Genomic DNA, 15,372 nt, shown 5'->3' on the forward strand with positions numbered 1-15,372 from the left:
ATCAAAACCACAATTAGACGTTACCTCACACCTGTCATAATGGCTATCATCAAAAAGTCTACAGATAATACATGTTGTTGAGGATATGGAGAAAAGGGAACCCTAGTAATTGTTGGTGGGAATGTAAACTGGTACAGCCACTATGGAGAACAGTATGGAAATTCCTCAAAAAACTGAAAATAGAACCACCATATGATCCAGCAATCCCACTCCTGGGTATATACCTGAAGAAAACGAAAACACTAATTTGAAAAGGTATTCACAGCATCAGTGTCTACAGTAGTCAAGATATGTAAGCAACCTAAGTGTCCATCAACAGGTGAATGGATAAAGAAGATGTGGTATAGCTATTTACAATGGAATACTACTCAGCCATAAAAAGGAATGAACTTTTGCCATTTGCAACAAAATGGATGGACTTGTAGTTATTATGCTTAGTGAAATAAGTCAGACAGAGAAAGACAAATACTGTATGTTATCACATATATGTGGAATCTAAAAAATAAAACTAGTGAATATAACAAAACAGAAACAGACTCACAGATATAGAGAACAAACTAGCGGTTACCAGTGGGGAGAGGGAAGGGGGGAGGGGCAAGACAGGAGGTTAAGAGGTACAAACTACTATGTTTAAAATAAATAAGCTACAAGGATGTATTGTAAAGCACAGGGAATATAGCCAATATTTTATAATAACTTTAAATGAAGTACAATCTTTAAAAATTGTAAATCACTGTTAGATACCGGAAATAAATATAATATTGTAAATCAACTATATTTCAATTAAAAAAAAATAGGAAGCAGGAGAGTAATTCCCAGGACAATAAGAAGAGCAAATGTTTGGTAATTTTAAAAAATTAAATGAAAAAAAAAACTCTGTCCCTGCCTGGAACAGGTATATGATCCAGTCCAACTCCTCCCTCCCTGTTGTACCTGCAAGTTCCCGACAACCAAGCCTGTTCCTTTCCATAGAAAACCTCATAGCATCCACATCTCTTTGCACACCCCCTAGGTTTCCAACTCAACCCTGTTCTGATTGAACGTGGCTGGCTGAAAAGTTTAAGAGCAGAAACTTAAGTAGACAGACCAAATAAACTTCACATATAGCCTGAGGGGAAACTCAGAATAGAAGGCTGAAATGGATCAAGTAGCAAGACTTTTCACATATTTTCTTACTTGAATCATCACAGTAAATCTGTAAGGTATTATTATTCCTGCTTTACTGAAGCTACTGTGACTCAGATGGATATGGTGAGTTGTCCAAGCTCACCCCGCTGGACGGCAAAACCAAAATTTGGCCCTGGGCTGTCAAGTTCCAAACCCAGAGCTCTGTCCTCCCCACACACAGCTTCCCGGAAAGAAACACATCACCCAGATCAGCATTACCTAATACAGTAGCCAGTAGCCACATGTGGCTACTCAAATGAAGTAAAATTCAATAAAATTAAAAATTCCATTTCTCCGCTGTACAATCCCCATTTCAAGTATTGAATAGCTACACATGGCCAGTGCCTGCTGTCCTGGATGGCAGATACGGGATAATTCCATCACTGCAGAAAGCTCTATTAGACAGTGCTGGTCAAGATGCGTGAATCTTTATATTAGATGGTGAGAATCCAAATCTTGTATCAGAAAGTGTCTAGTATCTCCAAGTAACCAATGCTTTCTTGTACTGCATGTGTCTGTTATAAAGAATCTTTCCTGTTCTTGTTACTCCATACGCAAAATCTTGGATACACAGACATAGTAACACGGAGAATGCATTCACGTTACATAACTTAAATATTCAGACTTAATGAATTTTTAGGCAAGATTGGACTGACCCACAAGCAGGGCAAGCCTTTTGGCAGAGCACCAGAAAGACAAAAGAGAAAAGAGCAAATCGCTGGGAGCTGCCTGCATAGAGCCAAAGGGTCCCCCTGACTGGCCCAAAGAGCAGAGAACAGGTGGCAGCAAAGGGACAATCATAGCACGAAGATATGCTACTGCCATGTGAACTACAACTTCCTGTAAGCAATCCTACCATATAGATACACTCTCAGAGATCTAGGCAGAAATGATGTACTCAAAAATCAAAGAAGTATGGACATTTAAAGTTAAAAGACTTTGGGACTTCCCTGGCGGCGTAGCGGTTAAGAAGGCGCCTGCCGATGCAGGGGACACGGGTTCGAGCCCTGGTCCAGGAAGATCCCACATGCCGTGGAACAACTAAGCCTGCGCGCCACAACTAGTGAGCCCAAGTGCCACAACTACTGAAGCCCGCGCGCCTAGAGCCCGTGCTCCGCAACAAGAGAAGCCACCGCAGTGAGAAGCCTGTGCACTGTAATGAAGAGTAGTCCCCGCTTGCTGCAACTAGAGAAAGCCCGCATGCAGCAACGAAGACCCAACGCAGCCAAAAATAAAATTAATTAATTGAAAATAAATAAATAAAGTTAAAAAACTTTGTAAAAACTCTAGTCCATGGGACTTCCCTGGCGGTCCAGTGGTTAGGACTCAGCGCTTTCACTGCCTTGGCCCCAGGTTCAATCCCTGGTCGGTGAACTAATATTCCACAACCCATGTGGAGTGGCCACACACACACACACACACAAAATAACAACTCTAGTCCAGTAACATCCTTTGCCAGGGAGGAAACTGAGCCCAGAGATATTAAGAGAATGAATCTTCTATTCATACAGGAAATATAGTTTATTATTTATGAGTGTTGACTCTGTAGCCAGACTGCCTGGAATCCAAGCTGAGTTGTAGACTTACTAGGCTAACTTGGGAAAGGCAGTGAAAACCAGCTGCAAAAAAGGAAAGATAACAGGACCCATAACACAAGGTTACATGAAGACTAAATGAGTGGAAATGAGACTAACTGTATGATACATTGCTCAAGCTGGGAACCCTTTTGAGAGTGAAAGGCAGCGTTAATAATTATGTTGGCAAAACGCATGTTAATGAGGGCCTTTTTGGACAAACCACCACGGATGGTCACCCGTGTTAATATCTAAAGTCCTTAGGATGGTGCCGGCGTAAATTAAGAGCTGTGTGTTTGTTATAATTATGTTTACAACTTGGGGTAATTAGAGAATTCAGCACAGAGGATTATATAATGGAATTCAACAGAAAAGTGGATTCCTTTCACAGAAATTTGCTTTACAATCAGCTTTCCCAGAATGCATCTATTCTATTTTTTTTCATACCTTTACTTTTTAATTTTTTTTTTTTAAAGTCTCATTGAATTTGTTACAATATTGCTTCTGTTTTATGTTTTGGTACTTTTGGCCACGAGTCACGTGGGATCTTAGCTCCCCAACCAGGGATCGAACGTGCACCCCCTGCATTGGGAGGTGAAGTCTCAACCACTGGACCACCAGGAAAGTTCCGCATCTATTCTATTAAGGAAGAGCTACCTTCAGGGGTCTTGTCACCATGGTAAAATATAACTGCTCATTTCCTTAGAAGTAAACATTCTTGCCTAGGGAAGCCAAATCTTCATTACTATGCCTTAAATTTCCTGGTGGAGTAAGCCAGGTTTAATCCATGCTCATCACACAGCTTAGTTTTGATACACTCAGCAAATATCAGTGACGACACCAAGCACCCAACAATTACACAACACTTATCCCACTGTTTGCAAAATCAAATCACAGAAGCCCGCACCTCCAGGAAGCCCGCTGTCTTTGCTCTGCTCTGCCGGCTCATTCTTTTGGTTGGATACCACCACCTTGGAAGTATTCATTGATTCTAACAGGGAGACAAATTCCAGGAAGTTGGATTCATTTGGTATTTGTCCTTCCTTGGCCTCCAGGTCAGATTTGGAAGTTGGCATTGTTTGTTCTTTATCGTTAATAACTTCTGCGGAACTTTTGCTCAAGAAGACGTCTGTCCCGCTGTCTACACTGAGGACTTGGGAGTGTCTCTTTTCCTGGCTGGTTCTACAAGATGATGGGTCAAGGTTAGCCTGGACTTCCATGCCCCCCTCAGACTTGGAGACCACATCAGGCGTGGGTGATGGGGTTGTACAGGGGTCTCCTGGGGAAGGACTGTGGTCCTGTGTGGCATCGCCCCCGTCCCCAGATTCATAGCCAGAACATGGATTGGAAGACGCCTCCATCATCAATCTCTCCGGCGTCCTGTCACTTCCATTGCCTTCGGGACACACCATGCCTCCTCCACCCTCAGACAGCTCAAGGGTGATGATGGGAATTCTCATCTGTTTCTCAGGACCAGCGGCCCCTGGGGGAACTGGCGCGGCATCACACGTGAATCCGGTTGCCTCAGTACCAACCACCTTCAGGTGAAGAGAACTTTCCAAGTCTGTCATGGAGTTGGGGGTACTGCTCATGGTGATGACAATCTTAATGGGCTCGTGCAGACTCAGCAGGTCTCCAGGTTGAGAAGTATCTATAAGAGTGACAGCGACCTCATTATCTGAGTCATCCACCTCCTGGTTCAAGGGTGGGTCCACCTGCTGGGAAACCTGCTCCCGCCCAGGTTTGGCGATGACGGTGTTACACTGAGGGCAGCTACTGCTCAGGCCGTCCTGAGGCGACTTGCTTTGCAACCGTTCCCTGATGGAGGCAAAATTCCCAGGTTCTGGAATCGGGACGGAATTCTCACTCCCCCAAGGCTGGAAAGAAACATCTGTCTCCAGTAAGTCGTATTGAGACAAAGACAGGTAGGGCACCTTCTTCACAGCTTCTTTGTCCACCAAGCCACCCTCAGATCTGTGGCAGAAGGGGGGCTGCCCCTGGTCCCCTTTTTCCTTCCCTTTATCACTGATGCAAGTTTCTGCCACGACTGGTTTCACTGGTATTGCTGACGTGGTCATGGTTTCCGGCATGTGCCCTTTAGAAGTAGGTAAGCTTTCCATTTTCATCCCAGGTGCTGTAGATGACACTGGTGCTACGGGTTGGTCATCTGACACAATGACACCTGAAATCAACAACAACAGCAACTTGATTCACATCCAGAATGGATGAATAATGTCATGGAGCAAGACCGAATAATAACAAACTAAAAATAACACCAGCAACAAATGTGATTAGATGCTTAGTCTAAAAATAGCACCTCCGCTGTGAAATTGTTCTTGAAATCTCTATATTTAAAAAAGAATTCAGGCTTGTAGCTTTCCCTCTTTTGTGGGCTTGGGAGGCAGACTAGTATGATTTAAACAACATATTTGCAATCAGAAAGGTCCTGGCTCTGCTATTCACTAGCTACGTTATATTGGGCAAGTTACTTAATCCTTCTAAACCAAGGCAGGGAGGGTCCAAAATATTGATATACAAGGCTTGACAAGCAAAAGCAGCTTGGATTTTATGCTAAGAATAATGTGAACTCAGCAGAAGTTTTTCAATGCAGAGAAAGGAAGGGGTTCATTCAGGCCTCCAAAAGTTCTTTTCTAAGTCTTCTGAAGACAATCAAAAGACAATAAAATGGGAGGAGGAACCAAGATGGCGGAGTAGAAGGACGTGCTCTCACTCCCTCTCGCGAGAACACCAGAATCACAACTAACTGCTGGACAATCACCGACAGGAAGACACTGGGACTCACCAAAAAAGATACCCCACATCCAAAGACAAAGGAGAAGCCACAATGAGAAGGTAGGAGGGGCGCAATCACAGTAAAACCAAATTCCATAACTGCTGGGTGGGTGACTCACAGACTGGAGAACACTTATACCACAGAAGTCCACCCACTGGAGTGAAGGTTCTGAGCCCCACGTCAGGCTTCACAACCTGGGGGCCCGGCAACAGGAGGAGGAATTCCTAGAGAATCAGACTTTGAAGCCTAGTGGGAATTGACTGCAGGACTTCGACAGGACTGGGGGAAACAGAGACTCCACTCCTGGAGGACACACACAAAGTAGTGTGCACAGCAGGACCCAGGGGAAGGAGCAGTGGCCCCAAAGGAGACTGAACCAGACCTACCTGCTAGTGCTGGAGGGTCTCCTGCAGAGGCGGGGGGTGGCTCTGTTTCACCGTGGGGACAAGGACAGTGGCAGCAGAACTTCTGGGAGGTACTCCTTGGCGAGAGCCCTCCCAGAGTCTGTCATTAGCCCCACCAAAGAGCCCAGGTAGGCTCCAGTGTTGGGTTGCCTCAGGCAAAACAACCAACAGGGAGGGAACCCAGCCCCACCCATCAACAGTCAAGTGGATTAAAGTTTTACTGAGCTCTGCACACCACAGCAACAGTCAGCTCTACTCACCACCAGAGCCTCTCATCAAGCCTCTTAGATAGCCTCATCCACCAGAGGGCAGACAGCAGAAGCAAGAAAAACTACAGTCCTGCAGCCTGTGGAACAAAAACCACATTCACAGAAAGATAGACAAGATGAAAGGCAGAGGGCTATGTACCAGATGAAGGAACAAGATAAAACCCCAGAGAAACAACTAAATGAACTGCAGATAGGCAACCTTCCAGAAAAAGAATTCAGAATAATGATAGTGAAGATGATCCAGGACCTCGGAAAAACAATGGAGGCAAAGATAGAGAAGATGCAAGAAATGTTTAACAAAGACATAGAAGAATTAAAGAACAAACAAACAGAGATGAACAATACAATAACTGAAATGAAAAATACACTAGAAGGAATCAATAGCAGAATACCTGAGGCAGAAGAATGGATAAGTGACCTGGAAGACAGAATGGTGGAATTCACTGCTGTGGAACAGACTAAAGAAAAAAGAATGAAAAGAAATGAAGACAGCCTAAGAGACCTCTGGGACAACATTAAATGCAACAACATTCGCATTATAGGGGTCCCAGAAGGAGAAGAGAGAGAGAAAGGACCTGAGAAAATATTTGAAGAGATTATAGTCAAAAACTTCCCTAACATGGGAAAGGAAATAGCCACCCAAGTCCAGGAAGCGCAGAGAGTCCCATACAGGATAAAACCAAGGAGAAACACGCCAAGACACATATTAATCAGACTGGCAAAAATTAAAGACAAAGAAAAATTACTGAAAGCAGCAAGGGAAAAACGACAAATAACATACAAGGAACTCCCATAAGGTTAACAGCTGATTTCTCAGCAGAAACTCTACAAGCCAGAAGGGAGTGGCATGATATACTTAAAGTGATGAAAGGGAAGAACCTACAACCAAGATTACTCTACCCAGCAAGGATCTCATTCAGATTCGATGGTGAAATCAAAAGCTTTACAGACAAGCAAAAGCTAAGAGAATTCAGCACCACCAAACCAGCTCTACAACAAATGTTAAAGGAACTTCTCTAAGTGTGAAACACAAGAGAAGAAAAGAATCTACAAAAACAAACACAAAACAATTAAGAAAATGGTAACAGGAACATACATATCGATAATTACCTTAAACGTGAATGGATTAAATGCTCCAACCAAAAGACACATGCTTGCTGAATGGATACAAAAACAAGACCCATATATATGCTGTCTACAAGAGACCCATTTCAGACCTAGGGACACATACAGACTGAAAGTGAGGGGATGGAAAAAGATATTCCATGCAAATGGAAATCAAAAGAAAGCTGGAGTAGCTATACTCATATCAGATAAAATAGACTTTAAAATAAAGAATGTTACAAGAAACAAGGAAGGACACTACATGATGATTAAGGGATCAATCCAAGAAGAAGATATAACTATTATAAATATATATGCACCCAACATAGGAGCACCTCAATACATAAGGCAACTGCTAATAGCTATAAAAGAGGAAATCAACAGTAACACAATAATAGTGGGGGACTTTAATACCTCACTTACACCAATGGACAGATCATCCAAAATGAAAATAAAAAAGGAAACAAGTTTTAAAAGACACAATAGACCAGATAGATTAAATTGATATTTGTAGGACATTCCATCCAAAAACAGCAGATTACACTTTCTTCTCAAATGCGCACGGAACATTCTCCAGGATAGATCACATCTTGGGTCACAAATCAAGCCTCAGTAAATTTAAGAAAATCGAAATCATATCAAGCATCTTTTCTGACCACAACACTATGAGATTAGAAATGAATTACAGGGAAAAAAACGTAAAAATCACAAACACATGGAGGCTAAACAATATGTTACTACATAACCAAGAGATCACTGAAGAAATCAAAGAGGAAATCAAAAAATACCTAGAGAAAAATGACAATGAAAACACGATGATCCAAACCCTATGGGATGCAGCAAAAGCAGTTTTAAGAGGGAAGTTTATAGCTATACAAGCCTATCTAAAGAAACAAGAAAAATCTCAAGTAATCAATCTAACCTTACACCTAAAGGAAAGAGAAAGAAGAACAAACAAAACCCAAAGTTAGCAGAAGAAAAGAAATCATAAAGATCAGAGCAGAAATAAATGGAATAGAAACAAAGAAAACAATAGCAAAGATCAATACAACTAAAAACTGGTTCTTTGAGGAGATAAACAAAATTGATAAACCATTAGGCAGACTCATCAAGAAAAAGAGGGAGAGGACTCAAATCAATAAAATTAGAAATGAAAAAGAAGTTACAACAGACACCGCAGAAATACAAAGCATCCTAAGAGACAACTACAAGCAGCTCTATGCCAATAAAATGGACAAACTGGAAGAAATGGACAAATTCTTAGAAAGGTATAACCTTCCAAGACTGAACCAGGAAGAAATAGAAAATATGAAAAGACCAATCACAAGTAATGAGATAGAAACTGTGATTAAAAATCGTCCAACAAACAGAAGGCCAGGACCAGATGGCTTCACAGGTGAATTCTATCAAACATTTAGAGAAGAGCTAACACCTATCCTTCTCAAACTCTTCCAAAAAATTGCAGAGGAAAGAACACTCCCAAACTCATTCTCTGAGGGCACCATCACCCTGATAACAAAACCAGACAAAGATACTACAAAAAAAGAAAACTACAAACCAATATCACTGATAAATATAGATGCAAAAATCCTCAACAAAATACTAGCAAACAGAATCCAACAACACATTAAAGGATTATACACCATGATCAAGTAGGATTTATCCCAGGGATGCAAGGATTCTTCAGTATATGCAAATCAATCAATGTGATACACCATATTAACAAATTGAAGAATAAAAACCATATATGATCATCTCAATAGATGCAGAAAAAGCTTTTGACAAAATTCATCACCCATTTAATGATAAAAACTCTCCAGAAAGTGGGCACAGAGGGAACCTACCTCAACATAATAAAGGCCATATACGACAAACCCACAGCAAACATCATTCTCAACAGTGAAAAACTGAAAGCATTTCCTCTAAGATCAGGGATAAGACAAAGATGTCCACTCTCGCCACTATTATTCAACATAGTTTTGGAAGTCCTAGCTACGGCAATCAGAGAAGAAAAAGAAATAAAAGGAATACAAATTGGAAAAGAAGAAGTAAAACTGTCACTGTTTGCAGATGACGTGATACTATACATAGAGAATCCTAAAAATGCCACCAGAAAACTACTAGAGCTAATCAATGAATTTGGTAAAGTAGCAGGATACAAAATTAATGCACAGAAATCTCTTGCATTCCTATACACTAATGATGAAAAATCTGAAAGAGAAATTATGGAAACACTCCCATTTACCATTGCAACAAAAAGAATAAAATACCTAGGAATAAACCTACCTAGGGAGACAAAAGACCTGTATGCAGAAAACTATAAGACACTGATGAAAGAAATTAAAGATGATACCAACAGATGGACTGATATACCATGTTCTTGGACTGGAAGAATCAATATTGTGAAAATGACTATACTACCCAAAGCAATCCACAGATTCAAAGCAATCCCTATCATATTACCAATGGCATTTTTTATGGAACTAGAACAAGTCATCTTAAAATTTGTATGGAGACACAAAAGACCCCGAATAGCCAAAGCAGCCTTGAGGGAAAAAAACGGAGCTGGAGGAATCAGACTCCCTGACTTCTGACTGTACTACAGAGCTACAGTAATCAAGACAATATGGTACTGGCACAAAAACAGAAACACAGATCAATGGAACAAGATAGAAAACCCAGATATAAACCCACGCACCTATGGTCAACTAATCTATGACAAAGGAGACAAAGATATACAATGGAGAAAAGACAGTCTCTTCAATAAGTGGTGCTGGGTAAACTGGACAGCTACATGTAAAAGAATGAAATTAGAATACTCCCTAACACCATACACAAAAATAAACTCAAAATGGATCCAAGACCTAAATGTAAGACCGGACACTATAAAACTCTTAGAGGAAAACATAGGAAGAACACTCTGACATAAATCACAGCAAGATCTTTTTTGATCCACTTCCTAGAGTAATGGAAATAAAAACAAATATAAACAAATGGGACCTAATGAAATTTCAAAGCTTTTGCACAGCAAAGGAAACCATAAACAAGACGAAAAGACAACCCTCAGAATGGGAGAAAATATTTGCAAACGAATCAATGGACAAAGGATTAATCTCCAAAATATATAAACAGCTCATGCAGCTCAATATGAAAAAAACAAAGAACCCAATCCAAAAATGGGCAGAAGACCTAAATAGACATTTCTCCAAAGAAGACATACAGATGGCCAAGAAGCACATGAAAAGATGCTCAACGTCACTAATTATTAGAGAAATGCAAATCAAAACTACAATGAGGTATCACCTCACACCAGTTAGAATGGGCATCATCAGAAAATCTACAAACAACAAATGCTGGAGAGGCTGTGGAGGAAAGGGAACCCTCTTGCACTGTTGGTGGGAATGTAAATTGATACAGCCACTATGGAGATTCCTTAGAAAACTAAAAATAGAACTACCATATGATCCAGCAATCCCACTACTGGGCATATACCCAGAGAAAACCGTAATTCAAAAAGACACATGCACCCCAGTGTTCGTTGCAGCTCTATTTACAATAGCCAGGTCATGGAAGCAGCCTAAATGCCCATCGACAGACGAATGGATAAAGAAGTTGTGGTACATATATACAATGAAATATTACTCAGCCATAAAAAAGAACGAAATTGAGTCAGTTATAGAGACCTGGACAGATCTAGAGACTGTCATACAGAGTGAAGTGAAGTAAGTCAGAAAGAGAAAAACAAATATCGTATATTAACGCATGTATTTGGAACCTAGAAAAATGGTACAGATGAGCCGGTTTGCGGGGCAGAAGTTGAGACACAGATGTAGAGAACAAACGTATGGACACCAAGGGGGGAAAACCGCAGTGGGGTGGGGATGATGGTGTGCTGAATTGGGCGATTGGGATTGACATGTATACACTGATGTGTATAAAATTGATGACTGATAAGAACCTGCAGTACAAACAAACAAACAAAAACTAATACTAAACTTTCTTTGTATTATTTGTATGGAAATATGTTAATATAAATGTTTCAGACATTACATGAAATTTCTAAAAACCTTGTATGTTCTGGTATAATGTTATAAGTCATAATTCTAGTTATTACTTTAAAATGTATCTCAGAAATAACTAAAAAAAAAGACAATAAAATGAAATCTTAGTAAAAAAGTGAAACAAATATTTGTGGTGGGAGGGTTAAAAGAAAATTTCAGGAACAAAATTTGTAACTTGACAGAAATGCATATACACAGAATGCAATGTCATTTCCTCTGTCATTTTTCAGTGTAAGTGTAATAAAAAGTATACTGTGTCGATGATGAATTTATCCTATTTTATATCTGCTATTATGAGCCGTATGAAAGGAGTCACAGACTGCAGAAAGGACAATGAAATATAATCAATACAATATCACAGTCTGAACGTAGACATGATATGCAAATTCTGATAAGAAATAATGAAAATGAAGAGCTAAAGAAATGAAGGTAAAACAAAACTGCAATCTTGGGTACAGTTCTAATTCTGAATGAATTCACTGGCATTCTGCTCTATGAAAATTATTTTTCGCTTCACTGAAGATAATGCTGTGATAAAATATTAAATGATGAGAATAAGCACTCTACCTTTGAGATCTTCCACTGTTTCCTGTTCTGGCAGCTCCTAAATAAATTAAAGAACAAAAATCAATCAATATGACTCAGCTCCCTGCCCACTTCCAGGCAGTCAGCAGCCACTGTTTCTCTCAATGGCACATGGGAAAGACACAACAGAGTGTCCACTTAGAAAACGGGTAGCAAAGATGGACACAAAAATATCTAGAGTGTAGACATCCAATGAAGCTCACGGTGCTGTGAGAAAAGGGAGTTTGGTAATTAAGAAAGTAAGGAGAAAAACTAATGGGCTACTTCAGACTATAGTGAATAGAGCCCAAGAAAGTGAATCTAGAATAAAGGTGATTTAAGTATGATTTCATGTGGAGTGGTGGAGTGGATTCCAGGGGAAAGCATTGCAAATACGATGATTGAGATGAATGACAGACAGGACCAGGGAGAGGGCAGTGAAGGTGAGCTTATGGGTTCTTCTGGCCGTGGTGCAGTCTCGGCAGGGCAGGCAGACTGCAGAGAAGGCCGGTGGGTGTGCTTGGAACGGGTGACTGGGTGTTTATCTCATGGTCCATGTGCTCCCCTCAGGTCATTGCCACCAAGAGGCCAGAATTTACAACCAGTGCACATAAGTTGCAGTCACCACCATTGCACACTTCCATGATCAACACTCCAGCGGCATGAGGAGAGTGAAACAGAAAACAGACCACTAACCAGGAGCCCAGATGAATGATGAGAGTTTATGCTCTGTCCTCTGGAGCTGCCGTGGACGGGAGGCGTGGAGAGGGTTCGACTGGCCTCTTCCTTTTTGCCGTTGTTAATCCGCCCATTATTGCTAAGCCACCATGAGAAACACAGGGGCAGTGATATTATCAAATAAAACTATGGCTCTTTTGACCTTAGTCCTCAAACAATTTTTTTTCCTTGATTCCACTTTGTCCAATTCATGGTATACACAATGGCCTATTACTCAGCCATAAAAAAAGAAAGAAAGAATGCCATTTGCAGCAACATGGATGGACCTGGAGATTATCATACTAAGTAAGTCAGACAGAGAAAGACAAATACCATATGGTATCACTTATATGTGGAATCTATGATATGACACAAATGAACTTATATACAAAACAGAAACAGACTTAGAAAACAAACTTATGGTTACCAAAGGGGAAAAGGACGGGGAGGGATAAATTAGGAATTTGGGAGTCACATATACACACTACTATGTATAAAAGAGATGGACAACAGGGACCTACTGGATAGCACAGGGAATTATACTCAATATTTTGTAATAACTATATGGGAAAAGAATCTGAAAAAGTATGTGTGTATATATATATATATATATATATATATATATATACACACACACACATACACACACACATAACTGAATCACTTTGTTGTACACCTGAAACTAACACAACATTGTAAGTCAACTATATTTCAATAAAAAAAATATATGTATAAAAAAGGGGAAGAGTTCACGGTATACAAATTTTATTTTTAAAAGCTAATAAACATTACTTTAAAATAAGACATGCTCTCTTAAGGAACTATCAGAAATAAGACCAAGAATAGTGATGAATGCTCACTTGAGAATTACTCTTAATATTTTAGTTCTATGCAATGTATTACTTTTATATTAACAAACACAAATGTTCTTTCTGAAAATACTCTGGCATGCACTAAGCATTGAGATGATGAGATAAAAATACTGAAGTGAAATATTTTGCTACGCTAAGCCTAATGCAAATGAATTTCAGAGCATGGTATAAGGTCATATTAAATAGTCAGTTAAACCGTCTGGATTATCAACGGTAAGGCATTATCATAAAATGCCTATCAACTTAGGCATTATTTTTATGCCTAAGTGTATGTTTAAATATAAGAAAAATGTACATATTTGGGTCTGCCTCTCCTGGCATATTTTCACAAACAACTCATACATGAGAAAAATTATTTTAATCAAAATTAAAACCTTTAAATTATGAACTAATGCATTAATGAGAAATGTTACCCTGTATTTTTATGATTGGTTATGTGGTCACTGAGGGCCTCTTTGTCTTTACTTGGCTTTTCCTTCTTTCTGGAGGGCCTTTGCTGAATCACTTCTCCTTTATCAAACATGAGGTGTAGGCGATAACTGATCAATTTGATTATTGTGAAGAATATCGTCACTGAGCTGCAGTAAAAAAATACAGTGATGGCATTTGGAGGAAAAGCCTAGAGAAGAGAAAAGAAAGGAAAAAATGTATTTGCTTATAGGATTACCTCCGGTCTTAAATCTGAAAGTATTTTTAAACTATTTATTGAGCATAAATTGGGCGAGATTTCAAATTTTATTAGTTTTATAACTTTTCCTGTTCGTAATACCTGAAGAGAAAGAGCTACTACCTTTTTATTTTTTTTTAAAGTCTTTCTTATTTTTCAGGTGCTGGTACTAGCTGCAATGACCAACATGTGATTTGCAGACAGGAACCCCATGGAACAAAAGATACGTTATAGTGAGAGTCTCCATTTTCTACCAGCTCTTTTCTACAGGCTAGTCTGGTCTTCCGTGCATATGGTCTTCAAGGCCAGAGGAGGGCCTTTGAGATGCTGTTTTCTTCAACAAAACACAAACGGCCTTGCAGAGAACAAAGGGAAGGAGAAAGGTTAGTGTAACGCCCCCTTGCTTTCCTCCCTGATTTCCCATTGGGTTAATATCATCAAGCCATGGACTTCTCTAGTGACATGATGTAGGCAGGGGCCATAAGAGGGTGTACTGCCTCTCAAAGGCAGAGGGACATTTCCAAAAGTGGCAAAGGATCTTTGCATGGAGATCATGGTGAAGGTCAGCTCAATTCTGTCCAAACCCCTCAAGAAACAAAATGAATCACTGGGATCCATGTAATTGTCCCACTCTGTAGGATACCCCACATCCCTTCCTATTTCTCTCACAGACCGTGGACCATGGCAGGTTCTCTGGTCCTTCCTAAATGAAATTCTTATCTTCTGGGATAGAAATGAATTCCTGAGGGTCCCATGATGATACTAAGGACAACCTCAATAAACAGTGAGACCCTTTTAGCAATGCATCTCCCAGAAGGATCTCATAAGTCCAGTAATGATTCCAGTCAGTGCTGCAACCTGGAACACAGCGAGGCTCAGAGGCCACATGGCCCGGCCCCCTTCTGCTCCCATGCAGCCCCTGCACTACCTGCCCTGGTCCTATCTAACAATTTACCATCTGGGTAAGACCGTTCCTAAAACAGAATAGCCAAGCCAAAGGAACAACCAAGAAAGAGGAAACGATCACCTACAGTAAAAGCTGAAGTGAAGAATTTTCACCATCACTGACTTGTTTTCATTTCATGCGGATAAAAGTCCACAAATAAATATGAATTCATAAATAAGTGAATGACAGAATGATTAAATAAGATAAATATCAGATGGATAGAAATATATAAA

At 40.1% G+C, this 15,372-nt stretch overlaps 1 protein-coding gene and 1 long non-coding RNA gene across 2 annotated transcripts in view; one reads left to right on the forward strand and one right to left on the reverse strand.

Annotated features, from left to right (window-relative positions):
* The window catches only part of PCNX2 (pecanex 2), a 278,237-nt gene that overhangs the window by 243,119 nt on the left and 19,746 nt on the right, over nt 1–15,372 (reverse strand). Inside the window, exons 2-5 of the mRNA XM_089897420.1 lie at nt 13,940–14,145; nt 12,634–12,754; nt 11,941–11,977; nt 3,649–4,923 (exon numbers count right to left, since the gene is read on the reverse strand). Of these exons, the coding sequence (XP_089753546.1) occupies nt 3,649–4,923; nt 11,941–11,977; nt 12,634–12,754; nt 13,940–14,145 (1,639 nt within the window). The remainder of the gene's footprint in view (nt 1–3,648; nt 4,924–11,940; nt 11,978–12,633; nt 12,755–13,939; nt 14,146–15,372) is intronic.
* LOC149747209 (uncharacterized) lies at nt 3,394–14,428 on the forward strand. Its single transcript, XR_016388019.1, has 2 exons — nt 3,394–11,802; nt 12,508–14,428. It is a non-coding gene; the product is annotated as an uncharacterized LOC149747209 (long non-coding RNA).

Source organism: Delphinapterus leucas, chromosome 16 (assembly GCF_059928025.1).
Source record: "Delphinapterus leucas isolate spDelLeu-1000000601 "Yukka" chromosome 16, BTC_Dleu_Yukka2, whole genome shotgun sequence".
NCBI lineage: Eukaryota > Metazoa > Chordata > Mammalia > Artiodactyla > Monodontidae > Delphinapterus > Delphinapterus leucas.